General features: G+C 66.5%; 1 protein-coding gene across 1 annotated transcript in view; it reads left to right on the forward strand.

The window, feature by feature from the left end:
- Positions 1-95: 95 nt before the first annotated feature.
- AIM1L (absent in melanoma 1-like) overlaps positions 96-832 on the forward strand; it is a 7,003-nt gene continuing 6,266 nt past the window's right edge. Inside the window, exon 1 of the mRNA XM_009882225.1 lies at positions 96-783. Within this exon, the coding sequence (XP_009880527.1) occupies positions 96-783 (688 nt within the window). The remainder of the gene's footprint in view (positions 784-832) is intronic.

Here is an 832-nt window from a genome sequence, read left to right on the forward strand (position 1 = left end):
GGTGCGGGCGGGCAGGGACCGCGGCGGGGCCTGAGCTGGGGCTGGCGGAGGAAAGAGAAGCCCAAAACGGCGTGCATGATGCTGCCAGTGCCACGATGGCCCCGCCGCAGCGGGAGAGCCACGGGCAGGATGGCAGTGGGTTCACTGTGGGCACAGCAGGCAGCGAGAGCTCGCCGGGCACCACGGAGGCCAACGGGCTCCCGGCTGAGGGATCCCCCCAGGAGAAATGCTTGCTGCAAGCCGAAGACATGCCGGCGAACGCAAGCCCAAGAGATGGCGACAGGCCTGAGGACCCACAAACCAGTATAACCAGCTCCCCACAGTGTCCCTTGGAGGATGCTGGCGGCCAGGCTGATCTGGCTGACGCAGGAGAGGGAAGCACAGCAGACGGGGATGACACCATTTCAGTCACACCACCGAGGACAGAGAGCCCCCCGGGAGCTGGCAGCACCCCTGAAAACCCCTCCTTGGAGGTGAGCAATGGTCCAGACCCTTCATCTGAAGGCCCAGCATCTCCGAAGGCTGAGGTTGCGTTGGAGGGGGGTGAGACAAAGGGGGACCCCCAGAGCACAGCCCAAGAGCCTGAGCGCAGCCCGGAGCCCCCCACCGAGCCCTCAGGCCACGACCCACCAGCTGAGAGCCCACCAGACACAACTGAGGAGGACCCCGAGCTGCTGGTGGACATGGAGATCTTCGTGGACACGCTACGTAACATGGAGCCCTCAGAGATGCGGAAGGCGCCCAAGACCCCGCGCCAGCCCCGACCGTCATCATTTGGCCGCTGTGCCGCTCTGCCCCCCATCCATGAGGACCGCGTGGCCCCCCGCGCCCC

The sequence above is a fragment of the Charadrius vociferus genome, unplaced genomic scaffold, assembly GCF_000708025.1.
Source record: "Charadrius vociferus isolate BGI_N301 unplaced genomic scaffold, ASM70802v2 scaffold613, whole genome shotgun sequence".
In the NCBI taxonomy this organism is placed as follows: Eukaryota; Metazoa; Chordata; class Aves; order Charadriiformes; family Charadriidae; genus Charadrius; species Charadrius vociferus.